The following is a 21,209-nucleotide window of genomic DNA, read 5'->3' on the forward strand; positions in this document are numbered from 1 at the left end:
ACTTTCAAAAATGTTTGTATACAAATAGTTGTGACTCAAGCTTTGCACTTCAATGCCATTTCACATGAATGGGTTCAATCCATATTCCATAATAACCTAATAGGTAAGGAGAGCTGTAGTGGTTGTGCAGATGTGCGTTAGCAGCATTAGCTTCAAACAATAATGTTATAATAATGTTCTGTAGTTGTCTACATGGGGCCTGGGAGGGTACGATTGTGCCTTGAGATAGAAGTTTCATTCATTCAATGACATAACTTGGGCCTCAAATCATCCTTCCCCCTTGGAATAAACGGAAATACCATTAATCCATTCCAGCTTCTCCCCCTAAACCTTTGTGTAATGTGTTTAAAAAAAAAAGTAAGGGCGCAATTAAGTAGAACATAAAGAATTCAAACAGTTTTTGCCACATTTTTTTGCTTCAACCCAATTGATATTGCGCTGCTCCTTCTGGTGTACCTACTCTGTTTACATGTGTCAACATGACATGATGTATTATTACCCTTTGTGTGTTACCATTTAGCTAGCAGACTTTGGGGCAAAGTTGTGCGGTTAATTTAAATGCACAACTTGTAATTCTCTCTCTTTTTTGTTTGTTTGGCTTGATTGTCTGTAAACTTCACTTTACAATTTAACCCACTGATAATGCAACAACTCTCTATGGGTATATGCTTAAAGCGTCAGTTTAGCTACAGCACTTCATTGCTTTGTGCTCATGTGCTGCTGTTGGCAGGGTAAGAAGCAAAAAATATATATATATATAAAATAAATTATTATTTTATTTCTTTCGATGCTCACCTGTTTCCCACACTGTGGGCTCTGCTTCCGACAGTAGAAATAATCTGTACGTCTAAGAACATATTGTCGATCAATAGAAAAAATTCACAATATCAAAATGTTTGCAGCATGATGAGAAGATCTGTTTAAATGTCCATTTTAAATGACGGAAGGCATTTTGGTTGGTTCGTGGATCAAACACGAGCTCAATAGTTTGATCAAGTTAGAAAAAAATTAACAGACTCGTGCGTTGGTTTAGAGAAAGTTAAATTGAGCTGTTTATTGTGCATTCTAGGTTTCTCTAATTTCCCACGAAAGAGTAATGCACTTAATTTTTTGTGATAGTTCACATCTCCTCCAAAAGGAGAACAATGTAGCCACTAGTAAAAACACATGTGGTGGAAGACGTAACCAATACATTCCAATATCTTTATTCCCTAAAGGGAGGAGCGCTAACCCTAAATCCAACCTCCCCCACTCACCCCATTATTCTACACAAAAGCAGAATATGAAGATAAGATGTACTATATTGTCTCAGAGGGAGACATTTACCTTGGGCGTTAGCGCCGCATTCAAAAGCAGTCAACTTGCAAGGTAAACACGTGAATGTGACTCATTGCGTATCAAACATCCTCACGTATTATCTTGGATCAAAATTCTGAATGAGCAATGAATGTAGGCAGACAAAGCATTCCGTCGAGTGGAACAGGCATCAGAAATCATTTAATATATTTGAACAGTATATCCAACATATCTTTATCGTCACGTAAAATTAATTAATCTCGAGGCAGGATGTCCTTATAAAAGTGTTCCATATTTATTGCAAAATATTTTTGTACAGAAACTGAGAAAACATGAACAGAGGAAGAGACAGTAAGGCCAACATCAGAACTCTGAGAGCTGAACTGTACAAACACCAAAAGTAACATTTGCTGCTTTATTATTCCTTTATATATCTACTGATTACCACTTATTACAGCTACCTCCTTTGGGAAGGGAGGTAGAAAAAAAATAATCAAAAAAATTATCACCATTTCTTTTCCTTCTCAACAATATTGCATTTATTTGCAAACCCTTCAACAAGCAACCAGAAAAGAAAAATGAAAGCTTCCTCATTTGAGGACTTGAATATGCTCTTGGAAATCCCTCCACACTGTAAGCTTCTTGTGTACTCCCGTAACTGAGCGTGCTCGTACCACTCTTGATTTTGGACTTCAAAATAACATGAGTGGAAGGTTTGACTTTTTGCCACAGCTTTCAAAACTCAATTTGTGTGCAATGCCCATGCATGTCCTCATGCGATTTGGCACTGATGCTTTTCAAAGTAAACCTTATGCTTGACACACCTCTTGCCGGCGGCGTTCTCTCTCGCTCTCGTTTCTTCTTCCTTACATGTAAAAAAGGTAGAGCGAGACGGAGTCATCCCTACCTCGACATTCAAAATGTACAAATTTAAACATTGGCTCTCCCAAAAAGGGGGATTCAATAAAGCCAAACATCCAATAATAATAATAAACAAATTAAAACCTTCCTTGTTCCTGGAAGTTAATTACAGAAAATGAAAATTAAATAACTTTTTTTCCCCCCTCATAGACAGAAGCCCTTCAAGAAAAACACCAAGACAGCAGAAAGAAGCTGGAGAGTACAATCCAGAGCGCCAAAGGAGAAAATGGATTTTTCTTGTGAAATGACTCCAGCAGGAAGGTAAACCATGTAACAACATCAGTCTTCACTCTCACACACACACGCATCGGGTGAATCAAACACAAACACCCGCCTGCTTGGTGGCGATACACACAGTAAACACAGTGTATGCTCCCTGTTGGGCGGTAAATACACAGACAGTGTGGACGGCTGCTTGTCGGGAGCTTCTTTTTTTCCTTCTCGCGCTCTTTTAAATAGGAAGACGTCCATCCTTTTGTTGCAGCAACATTCATTTCACTCATGCCAATTGTGAGGCAGCTCCCGACAACAACATAATACGAAGCGGCGACTTTGAACCTTTTATGGATATCACAAGTGCTTTTTGAAAGATTTGATACCCTGAGTAAGAGGACGTAGGCTTGGGGTGTATTTCAGTAGAATCCAAAACACTTTTTTTTTTTTTTGCCCCTCCAAGCAAACACCAACTAAAATAAAACAAAGCAAAGACATTACAAAGTAATACCACCTTTCACACATAAATAAAAATGTGTACTTTACAAAGAAATAAAAACCACAATAACAACAAATCACTCATTAGTGTTACAATATGCATATACTCATGCATATATTGTATAATGTGTATTTTCTCCCCTTGCATACAGGTGAGTGGTTGGGGACTATATAGCGCGCCCACTGCGGAGACTAATACTGATTACTATTCCCAGATCCAAATGAGAGCAAACGTAATTCACAGGACAGGCTGTAGGGGGCGGACTCACTCTGTACAGCCGCTTAAAGAGGACAGAGGCCCAGTCAGCCAGAGAGGATGATGGGTAACAGACATCCACATTAAAGCAGCAACGTTCAGACAAATGGTCAGGGGGCTAAGGTGGGTCCTTTCCAAAGTGCCAAATAATAAGTCCACGTGCCTTTGTAGCAAGTTGACGGTTGATGAATGAGCACCCCCCTCCGCACCTTCTCCTCGCTCCGCAGCTCAGACGAACAACTGGATGCGTTCGCGGATGGTCTGCCGGCAGATGGGGCAGGCTTTGAGCACGGCGCTGCAGTCGATGCAGGAGGCGTGTCCGCACTGGAAGACCAGTTTGATTTGGTTGTCGATGCAGATGGGGCAAGTGATGCGCTCCTCCATCTGCCGGTAGCGAGACTGCAGCTGCTCCAGCAGGTTGTGCTGCTCGGAGTTCTCCGTACCGGGGCTGCAGTCCACCTCGGTTTGGTCTGAAGACGCAGTAGCAATACAGTTAAGAGGTGACAAGCATACTGTCGTATTTGTAATGTCTGCGTGTTACTAGTTATGGAGGACCAAAAATGCAAAAATTCAAAATAAATGTAAAAATAAAAAAAGGATATTAACTAATATAATTAAAAAATCAAATACAAAAAAATAAATATGAATGGAAATAAAAACTATATATATATATGTGTTTTCTAAATAAATACAAGTAAAAAATAATTGCAAAAATAAAAAACGAGATTCAAAAAATATAAAATAAATATAAAAATAAATGCCAAAATAAATACAAAAATAAGTATATAAACAGAATTAAATATCGATCAATAAATAAAAACGCTCTGCTCTCACATTTATTTATTTCATGATGCAGGCGTCAGGTTGAAATGAGTCATGGTCCTAAGCGCCTCTTGGGTTGATTGATATTTAATTCTATTTATATATTTATTTTTGTATTCATTTCAACATTTATCTATTTTTATTTTTTGAATCTCTTTTTTTTTTTTTTTTACTTTACTTTATTTATTTGAGGATATATATATATATATATATATATATATATATATTGTTGTTGTTATTTCCATTTATATTTAGTTTTTGGATTTCATTTTTTAATTATAATTTTTAATATCCATTTTTATTTATTCATTTATTTATTTTGAATTTTGGCACTTTTGGTCCTCCATAGTTATGTTAAGAGGGTGGGGGTAGCGTGTGATATCATTTGCGTGTGATATCATTTGTGAGAGTCTGAATGCAGGCAGTGATCAACAACAGCTTCAGCATGCATTTTCTTATCGTGTTTACGCGCTTTTGTTGTCTCCCAGTGTTCAACAAATGGCTGGTAAGAGCATAGGTTGCGGTTACTCTCCTTTCCCACATGCGAGGGCATTACAGTAAATACGGTAAAAAACTATTTTTAAAAAATCTGCAACTTAATGGGGGGCATAAATGATAAACCGCGAAATAGCCTCAATAGCATTATTTTAAACATGAACATGAGTAGAGCTGCAACAATTAACCGTCAACTTTACCAAATTATTTTGTTAATCAATTATTTAGAGATTGTGAAAAATCCTTGGAATTTCAACCTTAACAGTAAATGTTCTAAAATTTCCATGGTACTCCAAGAAAGCACAGACTATTTATCTTTGTATTCAATCAAAATTAGCCATTTAGCCATAAACATCTTTACTTACTTTAATTGTTGCTCATTTTCTGGCATGTTACGGAACAAATCTGTAATTTAATCATGATTAATTTGGATTCATGCATTTTTTGCGAATCTGCCCAAGCAATCAGCAACCAGCATATTGCTGGCGTCAGGGCCAAAACCTCATAAGTCACAATTTCATAAATTTCATTTTTTTTTTTTAATTCTATACTCTTGGTCAGTTCACACGTGTGGTTGTTATTTATCCAAGTTATTGACCAATCTTAAGTGTTGAAAATGGCTTACGCTCTTTGACGATGATGGTTGCATTTAGGTGTCCTGAAAAATGTTATTTTAGAGGTACAAATTTTTCTGCCCCACATCCAGTGATACGGTATTTGCTCGGCCGAAAAATCAAAGAGGGACGTGGTTTGTCTTACCTTGTCGAATTTTCTTGGTGATTGTGACTTGGCATTTAATGCATTTCTTCATTCGATGGGCACACTCTGTCAACGCAAGAAGCAGGTCAATAAGACAAAACACACAATATCTGCTCAAGAATTGTCATTGGCCGGTTGTATTATTTAGAGAAACAATACAATATGCAGTAATTTTACCAGAAAACAAAAGCTTGATATCATAGCGCTTGTTACGACGGCCCGTTTAATAAATAAATAAAATAGTCTGTGTTGACATTGCAAACCTGAAATGACCAATCTTCTTTGTATCTCAACTGATAGACCAGCCAGTGTATCTCTAATGTTGTGGTACAGTAGCACTAGCACCCGTGCTAACGTTAATGTTCAGAGGTGTGTGCAGTACTTTGCTGCCCACTTGAAATCATCAGACAATGTTTATTTCAAGACACAACACTGCAACGAGGACGAACGGGTTGCATCAGTGTAAAGAACCAGGAATAATGACTGATGAGTATTTTACTTGAAGCCACACGTAAATGATACAAAAGGAAAAATAGCGAAAGCCTCCAGCGTGCTCCATAAAGTCTCATTGAATTCACATTCACACTAAACAAATGTTTGTTGTTGGCATACAATTTAAGGACGGCTCCATACTTGACAGTGCTGAAATATGAAATCAAACTTAGTGTAAATACAACCTATATTTCTTTTATAGGAAAGAGCTTTTAAAATCAATAGTAACAGTTGCCACTGAGATCCATCTGTCCTATTATTGATCAAATTAGGTAAACTCAATGATTTTTGGTAATTCTAAAATAATAAAAGCAATGTATAAGGCCATAAAAATCTGAAAAGTTTGAAAAAATAATTAAACATGAGTAAGAAGCTACCTTTTGAAAAGGTAAAGAATTCTTTAAAATATCATTCATAAATCAAAGTGATGTAACAAGTATAGTGTGAAAGTTGTGAAGTTATGCAACACCCTAATTAATAAAACAAAAGAGTTGACCTTAATTAAAAGTTCATCAAACAAAGGGCATTAAAAATTCAGAAATACTGGTCTAGTTTAGTATGAAACCATTTGGAAGACTTTAGTGTATTTATTTAAATGAACCAACTGGCTAACGGGGAAATCTGAATGTAAATTTCTAGGAAAAGGTGGCAGAAAAACAAGATGTATTTCTTGCAAAGTCAAACAATGACCATAGAGCAAAATCAGATGACTCTGTGGCTGTTCAACGCATTCCTCTCTGATCTTGTAAAACACAAACCAAAATCAGCACTAAACACTGAATGTGCTCCTTCTCGGTGATGTTCAACCACTGTGTTGCAGCACATTAGTGCGGCGGAAGAGATCATCAGATCCTTCATGGGAAATCATACAATTACACTAGTTAACATGATTAGAAAATTATTCCATAATGCGTCTTTGTGTATCTGTGCAAGTAATGTATAATGATGGGCAAAAGAATGAAATGGACATTTGTGTGTAAAGTGCGATGAGATCATCAGTATTTCAGTATAAACCTTTTGACATTTTTTATTTATGTGTGCCCTGAGATTTTTGTCGTGTAAAATATGTACCATGGCTCAAATATGTGACGACCATTTTTCTCCTAGGAAAATGGTCCTTTCCGATGTGGCTTTGGTCATCTTCTAATTTAATGAAGTGGGAACTAATCCTCTCAAACCGCAAACACAATCAACATGATCAGTCATTAATCAGTGTTAAGCAAGTCACTTATGAAAGACTCTACAGAGAAATCTACAAAATCTGAGATTGCGCCCATTTCCAATGGCAGAAATGGTGAGCTCACCTTCACAGGCCACACTGTGCTGGCAGGGGCAGAACAGAACCAGCAGCGCCAGTTCGGAGCAGATGAGGCATTCACTGGGACCCGGCAGCGTAGGAAGAGCCAGATTGGTCATGGTGTTGGGCGTCGTGTGAACACGACGCAGGTTAGCAGCGCTCGGACCCTGGCCGCTTGTTATCGCTTGCAGGCGTTGCAATCTGACAGGTGACGACAAGGCACACAATTTATGACGCCGGCAGCTTTTAAGCGTCTACATGTTACACGCATTGCGTGGCTTTCCAGACAAGCACCTGAACTTCTCCGAGAAGCTTTTGATGAGCTGCGACATGGTGCCGTCTGCCACCAGGTCCAGGGGGCTCTTCCCCTTGTGGTTGGCATAGCTGATGTCGGCCCCCTCCTGCGCCAGGAAGCAAGCGATGGCCATTGCAACACTGAGCTCAGTATTCCCGAGAAGGCCCGAAGCATTGAGCTGTGAGGACACGTGATGAAGACAGTCTCACTAAACAGTCTGCTGAAAATGAACGCACCAGATGACAAGGGAGCAACTATCCGGGCTTATTGGCTGATTTCTTCAACTTTTCTAACTGAAAATATGATTCTTTTAAGGTACCTGTAAAGTGAAAATAAATGTCTTGTAAAATTAATCATGGATATATCTCACTGGGTCACTGCAGGGCTTTTCTACGCCACAACAATGAGGCACTTTAAAGCAACCACGATGTCAGTGTGAATCTCCTTTCCACACACTGGTTGTCTCAGTCTTCATCCTTGTCTCCATGATGCGCGTGCACTCACGGCTTATTAGGCACGTTTCCGTCCAAATATTTCGGAATTTTGATGCAAATTTTGTGAAAATGCTCAAAACGGACATGCGACTTATGCCCGTTTCCATCCGCTCTTCTTTTGCAAATATGCGTGTAGTGACGGAACTTTGGGACAATAGGGAGTTCCAGAACGGAAGTAGTTTGTCTTGTTGGCTTCCCTCCCGTATGTAAGTGAAGTGTGTTGTTACATTGAGAGATGATGTTAATACAGCCATCTAAAATTGAATTCATGTTTTTTTTCTCTTTAATTATTTTTAAAAAGAATCGTGTTTCTTCGTCTTCCCAAAACATGCATGCGACGTAGTATCGGTTAAAACGTATGACGTGTATTTCTTGTAGTCACTTAATCGCAAAATCTGTTTCCATCGCCAAAATGCGCATTTTCCTTTTTTTGATACGCTTCAAAAACCACCCCCTCCAAGAGCAAAAACTTTTTTGCGAATTTTGAGCCTTTTTTCTTTGTTGAATTTCTGGCTTTTCCATTCATTTTTTTGTTCGCAATTCTTGAAAATTCAGATAAAAAATAGGTGGCGCTCTAAAGTAGCCTCACCAGCAGACTATACAATGGGAAGATGCATTTTCAGGATGTAGGCAATGCAGCTAGCACATCAAAATTGGGTTAGATGAACACTGATTCAAATGAAGGCACTCAAGTTCTTATAAAGTGGGGTGGGGGACACTCATGCCAGACTTTAAAATGTGTCACTGTTTTAGCCAGCTGAAAAAAAAATCTGGAAAATTGAAATGGTGAAAAACACTTTATCTTTCAGCTATAATAATGTATTTGGAAATACATTTGAATTCACTTTACAGGGTTGTGTGTGTGTGTGTGTGTTACATAGTGGGGCCAACATTTCGGCATTCCACAGAGTTGTGGGGCCCACCCGTCTATGTGGGGCCATTTTGCTGGGCCCCACAAGTTTAGACCTCTTTTTGAGGGTCAAGACTTGGTTTTAGAGTTTAGGTTTGAATTGAGTCATGGTTGAGGTTAGGGTAGTCAATATTTTTTGATGGTTGGGGTTAGGGGAAGGGGCTAGGAAATGCATGATGTCAATGAGATGGCCCCACAAAGATAGTAAAACAAACTTGTGTGCGTGTGTGTAGTTTTGGCAGGTGCCCAGGATGCTGAGCTGTGGTGCAATGTTTGCGGTCCTGTGGGCTGGAAAGGACATTCTTCATTGTTACAAAGACATCTACGCTAACTCGTGTGGAAGTAAATGAAGTTTAGAATGTGCCGCACAAAGCTAGCAGTGGGGTTGTCTTAATTATGGGCCTGCTGTCATCATTCATTCGGGAGTAACTGGAACCTATGTCAGCTGACTTTGGGCAAGAGGCGGAGTAGAGCTTTGACTTGTCACCAGTCAATTGCAGTGCACAAGCACAAAACATAACACTCACATTCACACCCAAAGACTATTTCAAGTTATTTTCTCTGCCCTCTCCTCTGAACCATATTTAGCTACAGGAGAGCACAACAGTAAAACAGTAACAAACACAATTTCAACTCTTCCCAAGCAAAATGATAGACAGCGAAAAACTGGTGAAAAGAAATGTACAAATAGTCACATCGTACAGAAATCACGAGTGACTAATATTGCCTGAGAGGATAGAAAAGAGCACAATACTTCTTTTATATGTTGATTTTGAGTGTGCTTTCTGTCCAACTTTTCTGCATCAGGAATCAAAACGTCCCCCAGGGAGACACAATGTGATGTTTTTCTTGCTGGGCTCAACCACAAGCAATCTTCAGAGCGCAATTTTGGTTAAATATAGTTACATTACCACACTCAATTTCAGGCATGTGGCTCATCAGTTTCACTATACCCATGCTCCCTTTTTCATTTTTGAAGCTGATCATGTAGACAATGACATTTCCATTTCTAAAATACAGGACATAAGCTGGTTTTAGGTTCCAAAGGTTTTAGCCTCTGTTATGAACAAAACACCCCTTATCTTGATTTGTTTTCATAATAACACAAACTCTTTTTTTTTTTTCAGATTGCCTCGGCCTCCCTCGTACATTTCTTCCATATTTTATTCATTTAACAAGCACATTTTTAAACATTAGATAACTTGCTTTTGTTTTGTGTTTGTTTTGGCTTTAAGTAACCTGTGCCCAATGGCTTGTTTTTGCCTTTTGAAAAACCTTATACAATAAATCTATATTTGTGCCACCAATTTTTGTTAAAATGGCAATTTTTTTCAAGGGGAATTGTTTTTAAAAATCCACATTGTGGATTCTTTGTTATAGCCATGATGTGAAATGCCACAAGCTAATTTTCCAAAGCGGAACATTTCTATGGGAATCAATCGGAATAAATCACGCTGAAATTCAAAATTGCCCATCTTAAACTCCGATGGAGATTCACCGTAAATGTTAATACCCCTTTGAAAGCAAAAGCAATATATTCTCTTTGTTGCTAACCGATTGCTTATTTCACAAAGTGCCCATTCCCTGTGTCAACAAGATGGCCCCCTCACACTGCTCCCCCATCCCTTACCCTGCAGTAGAGAGACGTTGAGGCACAGCCGTCGCCGCTCTCTTCTGCGCTGCTGCTGCTGCTGCTTCCCACAACGGGGCCTAGCATCACGTTAGCCAGCTGTGGTCGCAGCAGGGCCACATGCATGGCGGTGTCGCCGTCCTCATCCTCCATGTTCACGTCGGCGCCTTCGACCACCAGAAGCTGAATCAGATCGGTGTGGCCCTGCGTCACCGCCAGCTGTAGCGGCGTCTGGTTGCGGTTGTTGCGGATGTTGATGTCACAGCGTCCCTGTGGGGATAAAAAGCCTCGTTAAAGTACACCCAACATCCACAATTAAATCTCCAATGTCGTTTAATGATGTTACACCCTCACCTCCTTAATGAGGATCTCGGCAACGTCACGGTGATTATTGAGGGAGGCCAGATGCAGGGCAGAAAAGCCGTCGTCCTTCTTAACGTCCACCAGCTGTCGTGCTCGGCCTAGAATTTTCTCTGTGGCCCTGTCACGATATCCAAAACCTCACAATGTACTGAACTGATTTGGATTGCTTGACAATTGGCTACGCCGCACAGAAACATTGCATTTAGCATGCACATGACATAAACCTGTCAGAATTGAAACTAAACTTATTGACCTGAATATTGCACTGAATCCTAAAATGAACAGGAAGCGTGTGCAAAGACGACAGAACATGATTGCGGCAGGATTCTGAACAGCCGCCATCTTGAATCGGGAGTCCCTGGCGTTTTCTTCCACCTTCTTTCACTTGGAGTAATAACCGTGCTTAGCTCCAATAAATTCTACCTTGCTGAATTCTTTACAAATTTTGACAAGGATCACACATGCAGCTTTCATAACATTACCGTAAATACAAATTTAAGGCCCAAACCTTTTTGATGAAAAAAAAAGATAATCAAAAACAAACAGCAACAACAATGAACTTGAGTTTATCTTAAATATCCTTTTGTTTACAGCGTGGGATCGATTGAACCATAAATATAATATTTAAAAATAGATGTTTTAATTTAGGTCAAAATTGAAATACAGGATCATTTTCTAATTCATATTTTTAGATCTAGTCTGTGACTCACCAGTTATGAACATCAGCAAATGTCACTGACGACTACTAATATTACTACCACCACTATCACAACTACTACTACTACTACTACTACGTCTGGTGAGTTACCAGAAAGCAGTGTGGTGAAAATAAAAAAAATGAATGACCACCAGCTGCAGTGGATTTGCAAGCTCCAAGTACAACCCTTTTAAGTGCTCACCTAGGCACATTCTAGCATGCGGTTGTGGCACAGTGTTTGCAAGTGTGCCATTCATAATAGTACACCAAATACATTTGTTTCCAGTGCTTTATTTGCTTGCTTTATTTTAGTGAAACTCCCTATGAGAGCAATAAAGTATATCATATTGTATTGGGGTCTGTATGAGGTGCTGTACAATTTAGTTTTGTTACTTCACAACATTTAACTGAACTAATTGCTTGGTAGAAATTGCACTTCTGTCTACTATTACTTTGCTATAAAAGTAAACACTGTTGGTCCATTCTGAGGACCATAAAAACTTAACAAGATACTTGGGAGCCATGTTTTCTCTTTAAAAAGACTGGAAGAGATAATGTTGCCATTACAATGTAAATGTTTCCACAACTATACTAAGAACATGACGTTGTTTTTTTTGTATGAAGACAAGAGTTATTTAATGCAGCTTAACTAGAGTATAATAGCTCACAAATTACAGAGTCATTTGTAGTAGAGGACGATTGTCATTGAGCTAGGACGCTCAGAGAAGGTGAAATCTCTCATGTTGTATTATAATGGATATTGGCTAGCAGGGAGAAAGAAGTGTGTCGGAGGTAACTGCAGTGCTCCTTTGTCTATGTACACTTGTGTATGAGTCAATACATGTGATTTAGGTCCACCGTCCATGTATATCAATGTTTATCCTGGACCGGGGTTGCCACATGAGTAGCCGACTGTCCTGTTTTAAAAATAGCTCACTAGTAATAGGACATTTTGATTTCCTAGGGATTTTATTAGAAGTGGTTACTTGAAAATTTAAACACTTGCAGAAATACACAGAAATCAAGTGTTGTATCTAGATATAATCCTACCTTGTTTACAAATCAATGCAGATAAAAGTGTTGTTACACAGATGGCTATCATAACACTGCTTATTTCACTAAATTTACATAACAAATTTGTTGTATGCTCATAAATTTGCAAAATATGACATTGAGATTTTTTTTAAACCCTGTGATAATATATAGGGACGGGTGAGTACTGATACCAGGTATCGGTATTAGGCCGATACACGGCATTATTTAGATGTATCAATACAGCAGATACAAGTATTGGCTGTCCTCCTGTGGCTGTTTTACGATCAGGAATTAGAAATTAGAAGAATAGAAAATTGCCATTAATTTCATGTAATTTTAAGGGAAAATGCTATATGGGAATGTGTAGGCCTTTCTTTAAAACTATGTCATTTTTTGGGGGGGCTGTACATTGCAAGTCCACATACATCGCAATGACAATGCTCAAACTGATGCTCGACATTTTATTTTAGCTAAAATTTTTAGGCTGGCTTTAGCTAAAAATGTCCTCAAAAGCAATGGCCCGAGGTCATCTCCGAAGACTCCGAAGTCCATTTACTGCCTGTTGAGCTAATCTGAGTCCCAACAGGATACTACATTACGCATTGTGGTAAACTGAATTTGCATAATTGGTATGAAAGAAAAAAAAACACCATTTATTTGCCATTTTTCTTTTTTCTCAGGACCTTTCCAGGACTTGTTGTGAACTTACACCCAGCGACTATTTCCTCAAAATAAATGCTGTCAAACTAAAAACGCTCATAAACCAACACTCATCCACCGAAGGGCCTCTTCAATTTATCACCGGAAAGCCACTTTTACAGGTTAACTTTACTTTTTAAGAAAAAGGAAAATGTCAAACATTGATGGAAAAACTTAAAAAGGAAAAACATGACAATATGTAAGAAATGAAAAAACATTTAAGAAAAGTTCAAGATAACAGTTTCCCAGATCATTGTTCAAGAGTCAATTGAACACATGAACGAGTCAATTAATGGTGGAGAGTACTGCTCCAAGAACCAACTCTGCACACATGGCATGTATATTACCCTACGTGTACACACTATTCTCGGTACAGTATTTTCATCCACATGCCTAACCTAACTTTTACCTCTGCAGCAATTCTAAACAACTTAAATTCTGATGTCGTGGAAACAGATTGTTTTAGCATTTAAGAGGCTGACCCAGAGAAACGGCGTCACACAAATTACCCCAAGACCTTGTCTAATGATAATAACAGCATCCTCACGTTATGGTATAGTTTTCCCCGCTATTATCTACCAAATTAGATGAGAAACTCTTTTTTAACTCTCAGATGGAAACCTCAAATGAAGTGGCATCGCTTTTGCTAGGAAATGCTGGTGTTTTTCAGTCTTGTTTTTGTCTTCATGGCAGCTCTTTAAAAAGAGTCGGGGACAATTTTCCACTGTGTGGTTTTGCTATAATTTGGAAAGAAAGTTCAAATGAGGTCATAAAAGCCCCAGAGCACAAACCTCATCACGGTTAGGCAGACTTGGTGGACTGTGAAAAATATCAAGTCACAGAAATGAGGCAGGTCCTTAGACTTACTATAGTCAAATATTTTCCTGCAGGTGGAAAAATTGTGCATTTGTGCACTTGGCTGTTGCAAAACAGTGTTAGGAATTAGCAAATTTGTTTTTTTTTGTTGTTGTGAAATAAGTGATATAGTGCCCAGCAGTAGTGTGCTGAAATAATAAGACAAAAAATACATATCCTATTATGGCAAATACATAGACACTGGTGATACAGGAGTGGATTTACGGGAGATTTGAGTTTCACTCCCGTCCCATCCCACTCCCATGGAAAAAAATCCGTCCCGTCCCATTTCATAGTAAAAAATTAATTATAATCCTGTCCCGTCCGCTCTTAGTGTGCCGTCTGTTGAAACCTTCATACGCTACTTCAGGTAAATGAATGGCAGAGACGCTTGTGTTTTTTTCTTATTTAAAAACCTAGCAAATGTTCAAAAAACAGGGAAACCCCCCAATTTTTATTTATTTTTATTTTATTTTATTTTTTTTAAATCGAATCATCAATCAAGTTCTCTATGGCAGAATGAACTTTACTCACAGTTTGTTTCCTTTGAGTGCAGCATGGTGCAAGAGGTTGAATCCTCTGTGGTTCTGTTGAGTGAAGTCAATGTTGGGCACCACGACCAGGATCTCGATGATATTGCGGAAATCTTTAGCAATGGCATCGTGCAGAGGTGTGTCTCCATAGGAATCCTGAGGGGGGGAGGCAAGAGGTGTGTTTAGATACTGGTACTACTAAATCATTTTTCCATGAAGAAACATGTATATCATTAATCCACAGTTCATTAAAAGGCATTTTGTTGAAAGCTGTACAAATAATATTTAAATTGTAGTTCAAAATCAAACTTGTGATTTGGGCTTCTATGAAAATAGACACAAAGAGGTCAGAAAATAAACACGATGCTGCAATTCCACATTTTTAGTTGAGTGGTCACACTAGTCAAGCAGAAGAATATGCTCTTAGTGAATTCTGAGGCAGCTTCAGAAGAGACACTCAATTACTTTAATAAGGTTGAAGTGAAGGGTCACAGTCAAATACCATAAATGTTGGTGAAATTGTGCGAGTGCTTCAAAAGACCTTTATGACATTTATAACTGAGCCACAGTGGGCTATGGCAAGGGCTCAGTAAAACGGATAGCACATAAACAATAACAATTCACACTGTAAACCCGAACATTCAAAATGATCAAATAGATTAAGTACACAATACTCAAAGTTATCTAAAAAAAAAATAAAAATACTACTACTAAACTTTTGAAGTTGGTGTAAGTTTGTATGCTTTTACGAGTAATTTGTACTAATAATTTTTGATTCAATTGAACTATACAAATTTTTAGGTATGGCTAACTTAAAAACACAAATTAGTTGTAACTTAATAGAATGTTATTTCATGATAAAATCTTCTTTCTATTATTTAAAAAAAAGGTCATATTTACAAATAAAAATAATTTTATATTGTACATACTAAAAACAAAACTTAATGTATGTAACGTATTATTTTATGCTTTGTGTATGTTTCATAATTGATTTTAGTTGTTAATTTGTAATTTTAGCCTTATTTTAAACTCTGTCTGCAGTTTCCTTACCTGGTTAAATAAAATTTAAATAAATTTATAATAATTTGTCATGTAATGAAAATATCATTTTTCCCCCCAAAATAATAAAAGATTCATCCTCGTAGCAGGTGGCACGGTGGCCGATTGGTTAGCACCTCTGCCTCCCAGTGCAGAGGTTGTGAGATCGAATCCGGGCCTTCCTGTGTGGATGTTGCATCTAGGTTCACCACATTCAAGCGTGGGTTTCCGCCAGGTACTCCAGTTTCCACAAAGATTCCAAAAAATGTGCATGGTAGGTTAATTGAACACTCGGAAGTTCTGCAAAACTTTAACTTTTGAGTTAATCAACTCAATAAAAGTGAGGCAACCGATTACCTCACTTTTTTTATTTTATTTTATTTTTTAGTTCTGCTAACTTATTCGGGTTAACAGTGCAGTGTGCTGAATACATTATGAATGAATTATCATGGCATTAAGGAAAGCCTTCTCACCTGAAGATTAACATCGGCTGAATGTTCAGTGAGCACACGCACGACGTCTGTGAAGCCCTTGTTGACAGCAATGTGGAGTGCCGTACACATGGAGTTGTTCAAGAGGTTAACATTTGCTCCTTTGCTTAACAGTAGCCGTGCAATCTCTGCCTGGTTGCTGGATCAAAGAAACAACATATATGAAATAGGTATGAAATAAATCAATCATTCATTTTCTGAAGCGCAATGGACAACTGCCCATTCAGATTATAGAAGTCTAAAAAAAACTATTATATTATATATGCTTGACAGCCACCAATTTCACTAAACTATTTTAAAGACTTTTTGTTTTAAGACTTTATGTGATGCAGCCAATCTGAGCACGTTAGTCAGAGGAGAGAATATGGCTGACCGATTAGGCACTTTAAAGTGCCATCTGCATAGATTATCATTCGTCAAATTTGACCATCATTACATGAGTATTGTTTTTAAAGCAACAAAGAACAGCTGCATCCTCACCCAAAGGCAGTGTAGTGTAATGCCGTGTCTCCATCTTCATCCTTGACTTCTACGGCGCTGTTGGCCTGGAGCAGTGCCTTCACCACCTCCATGTGGCCTTGGTGTGCAGCGACCTGCAGTGCAGTCTTGCCCTGGTTCTTGATATCCACCTGCCAGGAGCATAAGCGCAGTTGAAGATTCATTGGAGGTGGACTCAACACAAGCAGAGACAAAATAACTCTGGCTGGGAATAATCTTGAGCATGAATGGCAACCACGTTGCTCATACACGTGGTACGTGTAATCCTAAGAGGTGTAGTGCAGTCGTCACCAGCAGATATTAATATAAATGATCATCTCATACACATATACAGCGACGCCTTTGCAATATTAAATCAGATCAATGTAACTATCATTTTAGTTTATACAGTGTTATATTTAAAACCAAAATCTGTCTTTAGATTCCTTGCTTGAATTTTTTAAATAGATATTACAAAATGCTGAACATTTAAGAGTTGTATACTGAACTGCAAAACATTATTATATATATATATATATATTTATATTTATTTAAATGCTTTAATAAGTATTCATTTATAATTATCTATAATTAGTATTAGAGTTACTAGCAATATCATGAATGTAAAATCTAGCACATAATTTTTTTCCCATGGCAGTTACTTGACATTTGTCATGTTTGAGCAGTTTGCTGCACACTTCCTGTGGGCTCATTAACACCTAGAGAGTTACTGATGTCGCATGTGAGTCATGGCCTGGTCTCCATGTGAATCACAAGGGTGACGCGGGTCAAGGCATTACTGGGTGTGGGTGGTATTGACAGCAGTTCTACTTTGATAGAAGGTGTTTACACATCTTTCTTGCAAGCAAAAATTGAAGATATGAATGCTGTATGGTGGCAGTGAACTCAACTTGAGGTTTCGACAAGCAGCAGTTTTGCCAATAGAGAACAATACAAAGGGGCCACTGTACTTTATACTGAGAGACATTATCAGTTCAATCAGTACAGGATTAAGAGGCACTGTGTACCTACCGGTATGCTTTTTATTTTCTTGATTTACTTAATGAAAGTTTATTCTATCCTTAAAAGGTTTTTGTTTGCTCATTATCTATCATTTCTCCTATAGCAACAATTATGTTAATCTTTCCCTAAATGGAAATTCTGGATTTCTTGCTTTTCAACACAAAAAAGCATATAAGTACATGACCACATTGTCAAAAAAACTCAAGATTAGTCTACAGGGAAACAGTCCACCCAACATAGAACATCCCTTGACGTGAAGTAAAAGTGCTGCACTCACCTTATCAGGATATTTCTGCAACAACTCTTTGACTTTGCTGGCACTGCCGTGCGCTGCCTCAATGACAAGCCGGTTGGGATTGTCCTGCTCTGTGGACTGAGACAGCAGTTTCTCCAGCACAGAAATGACTGTACCTGAGTAGTGACAGAGGTGGGAGGATACGGGAAGAGAGTAGACAGAAAGGGAAGAGAATAATTAATTATTTTTTCCAAGTCCACTACTGACAATATGCTGAGCAATGGTGTCCAAAAGTCATTCGGAAGCCTGGAACAGTACCACAAAGAAAAAGGATGCTTTAGAATTGTCAAGTTGAGATCACTGACAAACTGCAGGAATGAGTCAAAATGCCCCAGCCATGCAAAATGACACGCACAGAGATAGGACACTGCAAATGCATGCACAATAAAGTACATAGCTCAACCAGGACAGAATGCTGACAGGGGGTAGAGAAAATCATCTGTAATCTCACTGTTAACACACAGCATCAGGACCAAGCAATGGAGAAAACTTATTTCAAGAAATAAACAAATTAACCCCAAGTACACGAATTAAAAGGATGCCTGTGAATACATGATTGCGTGCATGTACAGTAGCCATAGAGCAGATGAGGAAAACATGGGAGGGTGAATGGACACACATGGAGGCAGGAGATAGGCTGCAATGTTCAAGTACGCCCCTTGGTCCTGGCAGAGGCCTTACTTCCAGATTCGTTGGGGTTCTCAGCCGTCATGAGGTTGGCATCCACCTCCACGGGCTGGCCCGAGAGACACGCTGGGTTGAACGTCCACGTCTGGCCTCCAAACGCCACGCGCAAATCACCATCTGCATAGACTTTCAGCACCTTACCAACCTGGCCGAGCACCTGGCGGAGACATATTAAGTAATGCGGATGAGCACGGCTTAATCTTTACTGATCTCATATTTTGTCCCTGTGTTCTCACAGTCTTTTAGAGAACATCAAGACATTCCTGGTCATTTGACTAGAGTGCTAATGAATGCTGGTATAGGATGAGCAGGAGCGTACGGGAGCCATGCTGTCTGTCCATTCTCCATGGCCGGCCTGCAGCCTCTTGACACTATCTATGTCCTCCAATACTCGCACAAGTTCGCCAACCCCAAACGTGTTCACCTAGGGAGAATAAAAAAAAACACACAAATTTCAAGCATAATTTTTTGGGAGGATAAGAGGGCAGTACATGCATATACAATGTTATGAAACTGTTTGGATTCTGCAAGGATAAAATTGTAACTGAGTACCTTGGTCAGCGCCCCTGGATGAAAAGTCCAGCGGATGTTGTTGCTGTACTGGACTCTGACGTCTCCCCGGTCAGTGATTCTATGAACTGTCCCGATCCGGCAAATGTACTGCAAACACAAAGAGGCTGTTTGGCCCTGGGTCTCCCTCAGCATGACTTCTTTGATCTTAATGTTCCCTTCGGTACCAAGGACCTCAAGTGCTTACAGTTTTTTTTCACTACAACAAACACCAAAGTCCATCAGAGCCACCGGCATAATAGTATGCTATCATTTTTTTTTTTTTTATGAGATGGGAGAATCTCTCTCTGAATATCCTTAACTCCTGTTTCAAAGCCGATGTCATATTGAGCAGAATAATGCTGCCGGAGGAGGTACTCAATAGTGTCTGGGTGGATGTAGCGCAACTTGGTTATGTTCTTTAAAAAGCAATCCAGTTAAAACTAAATTGACTTCTACTGGTTGCAACCAAATAATGCATTACCATTTGCCTCAAATGCCACAATTTAGCAACAATCAATCCCCACGATCTTCAGAATTCTATAGAAGACCTGCTCTCTTCTTTTGATATTTACTATGGACTTTGCTGGTTACTGCTTATTATAAAATCTATTTTCCCTGCTTTCCCTTCTCAACAAGTAGCAACTGCACAATACAATACAATATAATGAGTGAGTGATCAATAACATTCTTAACTAAAGAATCGGTACATCATTTATTATGTAAATCCCTCCTAGGTAGAATGTGTTGTTAATGGCAATATATTGGATCCAAGTCATCTTGCATTGGAAAATAAAACACACCATATGGATCATTATTCACAGAAGACAGTACTAAAATACCTCTGCCATTTTGGGATTCCATCCTCCATGGCCCTCCTGCATCTGTCGCAGAATGTCCACCTCCAAGAGACATTTGACTTTGTCACCCTGCTGGAAAGAGGGGCCATCAGCACTCTCCTGGCGCTGCAGCTCTGCATGCTCTCCTGGATGGACAAACATTCATAATAAGGCAAACAAGCCTGCTCTGAAATATTATAATGATCATGAACATTAAGCAAGATGATTATTCCCCAATGGCAAAGGTGTTTAAGGGGTGAATTAAAAATACGTAAGGAATGTGAGATTAATAGAGGAATCTGTTTTACCAAGTACTGGCAAGTGGTCTTTGTAGTAGAAGCCTCCTTGGCCATCAGACACATATTTGAGGTCCACCTTGCCCTTATGCCCCATTCGGTAGACATTGGTGGTGCCATTAGTCCAGGTCACACTAGCCACGCTGCGACCAGACTCAGTATCCCAGCCTCGAATGTCCACTACCTTCCCAACCTTACCCTCCCCGCCTACACATACGCAAACACAAATAGGCACAAGATAATCACAGTGATGGTAAACAAGAGATAAACAGAGAGGATTGACTGTCTTAGTGTGAGCCATTTTCAGACTCTCCTTTACCGCATGGGAAAAATTAAAATATATACATACTTACCTGAATTTTTTGAAAGATTGAATGGCTGGATTCTTAAAAGACATGAAAAACATCCCTGGCATTGAATGAGTTAAGATGAAAAAAAAATCACAATGTTACATGAGGCGTTTGGAAAGGGAAGAAATGTCAACAACAGATTAAGGTAGAAGTAATCATGCTGGTGAAAATAGAAGGCGGTAGTGAGGTAATGACAGTATTTGCCAGACACAAATGCGTGATGAAAATAGTTCAATTTCTCAGTGCAGCACGGACGTGACAAAACACGATCCCTTATTCCTCACTGAGGCACAAAGAAAATATTCACTATTAGTGGGATAATTTGTGTGACCTCTACATTAGTCTCATCAGGCTTCCTCTGTGCCCTAACGCACCAGATAAACCAGTGACCTGAAATGCTACATGGTGGGCTGGAGGTTACTGAGCATGCTCAGAGTGTCCTGTATGCACGTAGCATCTAAAGCAGATGAGTGACTTCACATAACCCCCAGGTGTTGACCTCAAAGCCACCAAAAGGACATTTTGACTCATTCGCTCTGGCCAAAAATGTGAGTATAGCTATTTTCAGAGACAATGGGACCAGAAATAAATGCACTCTGTACGT

General features: G+C 39.0%; 1 protein-coding gene across 4 annotated transcripts in view; it reads right to left on the reverse strand.

Moving 5' to 3' along the window:
* Window positions 1-1,567: 1,567 nt before the first annotated feature.
* mib2 (MIB E3 ubiquitin protein ligase 2) overlaps window positions 1,568-21,209 on the reverse strand; it is a 49,304-nt gene continuing 29,662 nt past the window's right edge. For all 4 annotated transcript variants that reach the window (XM_077585179.1, XM_077585170.1, XM_077585163.1 and 1 more), the window contains 15 exons: window positions 20,268-20,462; window positions 19,963-20,105; window positions 19,124-19,231; window positions 18,891-18,995; window positions 18,566-18,728; window positions 17,867-18,000; window positions 16,570-16,718; window positions 16,072-16,228; window positions 14,562-14,716; window positions 10,733-10,859; window positions 10,379-10,648; window positions 7,344-7,522; window positions 7,057-7,250; window positions 5,261-5,326; window positions 1,568-3,654 (listed from right to left, as the gene is read on the reverse strand). In XM_077585179.1, coding sequence (XP_077441305.1) covers window positions 3,413-3,654; window positions 5,261-5,326; window positions 7,057-7,250; window positions 7,344-7,522; window positions 10,379-10,648; window positions 10,733-10,859; window positions 14,562-14,716; window positions 16,072-16,228; window positions 16,570-16,718; window positions 17,867-18,000; window positions 18,566-18,728; window positions 18,891-18,995; window positions 19,124-19,231; window positions 19,963-20,105; window positions 20,268-20,462 — 2,387 coding nt within the window. In that variant the 3' untranslated portion in view covers window positions 1,568-3,412. The remainder of the gene's footprint in view (window positions 3,655-5,260; window positions 5,327-7,056; window positions 7,251-7,343; window positions 7,523-10,378; window positions 10,649-10,732; window positions 10,860-14,561; window positions 14,717-16,071; window positions 16,229-16,569; window positions 16,719-17,866; window positions 18,001-18,565; window positions 18,729-18,890; window positions 18,996-19,123; window positions 19,232-19,962; window positions 20,106-20,267; window positions 20,463-21,209) is intronic.

The sequence above is a fragment of the Vanacampus margaritifer genome, chromosome 1 (genome assembly GCF_051991255.1).
Source record: "Vanacampus margaritifer isolate UIUO_Vmar chromosome 1, RoL_Vmar_1.0, whole genome shotgun sequence".
Lineage (NCBI taxonomy): Eukaryota > Metazoa > Chordata > Actinopteri > Syngnathiformes > Syngnathidae > Vanacampus > Vanacampus margaritifer.